Genomic DNA, 1,327 nt, shown 5'->3' with positions numbered 1-1,327 from the left:
ACCCCTCGTATTAGTTGCTCGCAGTGTTGTAGACCTCTCGTTCCTCGTCTTGTCCCTTGGACATGAGTAAATAAAAATATACAAATAGATGAAAACAAAAACAAATGAAAATTTAGAACACGCCTAGATATTTTACATCTTCTAATAAATAAAGAAGGCACAGATCACCTCGTGGGCAAGATTTGGGAACTACATGCTCATTGGAAAAAAAGGAAAGTGTGTCGGGAATGGAAGAAGGCCAATGTGGCACCAATTCCTGGAAATGATAATAAGGGTGTATTACTAAAGAAGAGGTTGGTATCACATACACACGTGCACCTACACACACACACACACACACACACACACACACACACACACACACACACACACACACACACACACACACTCACACACACACACACTCACACACACACACACACACACACACACACACACACACACACACACACACACACACACACACACACACACACACACACACATACACACTATGTATGTATGCATACACATATGAATATGTATATATATATATATATATATATATATATATATATATATATTTACAGGGGTTGGACAAAATAATGGAAACACCTTGAAAAATCAACAAAATATATTTCAATATGGTGTAGGTCCACCTTCTGCGGCAATTACGGCCTCAATTCTCCGAGGTATTGATTTATACAAATTGTGAATTGTTTTCAAAGGAATTTTAACCCATTATTCAGTTAAAAAACCCTCCAGTTCTTTTAGAGATGATGGCGGCGGAAATCGACTTCTTACTTGATTCTCTAAAATCGACCATAAAGACTCAATAATGTTGAGGTCTGGGGATTGTGGTGGCCAGATGAGATGCTCAACTTCATTAGAATGTTCCTCATGCCATTCTTTCACAATTCTAGCTTTATGGATTGGGGCATTATCATCTTGAAAGATGGCGTTCCCCTCCGGAAACAGTTCTTGAACCATAGGATGAACTTGGTCGCCCAAAATTCCTAAATAGTCTTGGCTGTTAATTCTTCCATGAAGGGAAATCATTGGCCCGGCGGATTTCCAAGAAATAGCACCCCAGATCATCACAGAACCCCCGCCATGGTTTACGGTTGGGAGAAGGCAGTCTGGATGAAACGCTTCTTTCGGCTGTCTCCAAACGTTGTACACTCGGCCGGAGGTTGGAAATAAGGAAAACGATGATTCGTCAGAGAAAATCACATTTTTCCACTGCTCGAGGGACCAATTCTGGTGGTTTCTACATCACTCTAAACGCTTTGAAACATTTGTCTTTGAGAGGAGAGGTTTTCTAATTGCAGCTCTTCCGTGGAATCCA

The 1,327-nt window shown here is 40.7% G+C and overlaps 1 protein-coding gene across 1 annotated transcript in view; it reads right to left on the bottom strand.

Moving 5' to 3' along the window:
* Positions 1 to 1,038, bottom strand: part of LOC143023691 (uncharacterized) — a 34,128-nt gene extending 33,090 nt beyond the window's left edge. The window contains exon 1 of the mRNA XM_076182301.1: positions 784 to 1,038. Coding sequence (XP_076038416.1) covers positions 784 to 1,038 — 255 coding nt within the window. The remainder of the gene's footprint in view (positions 1 to 783) is intronic.
* Positions 1,039 to 1,327: the final 289 nt, after the last annotated feature.

The sequence above is a fragment of the Oratosquilla oratoria genome, unplaced genomic scaffold (genome assembly GCF_046742065.1).
Source record: "Oratosquilla oratoria isolate Oo_2021 unplaced genomic scaffold, ASM4674206v1 SCAFFOLD55, whole genome shotgun sequence".
In the NCBI taxonomy this organism is placed as follows: Eukaryota; Metazoa; Arthropoda; class Malacostraca; order Stomatopoda; family Squillidae; genus Oratosquilla; species Oratosquilla oratoria.
Note: the sequence above shows the minus strand (reverse complement) of the source record. Positions and strands in the feature narration are given on the sequence as shown.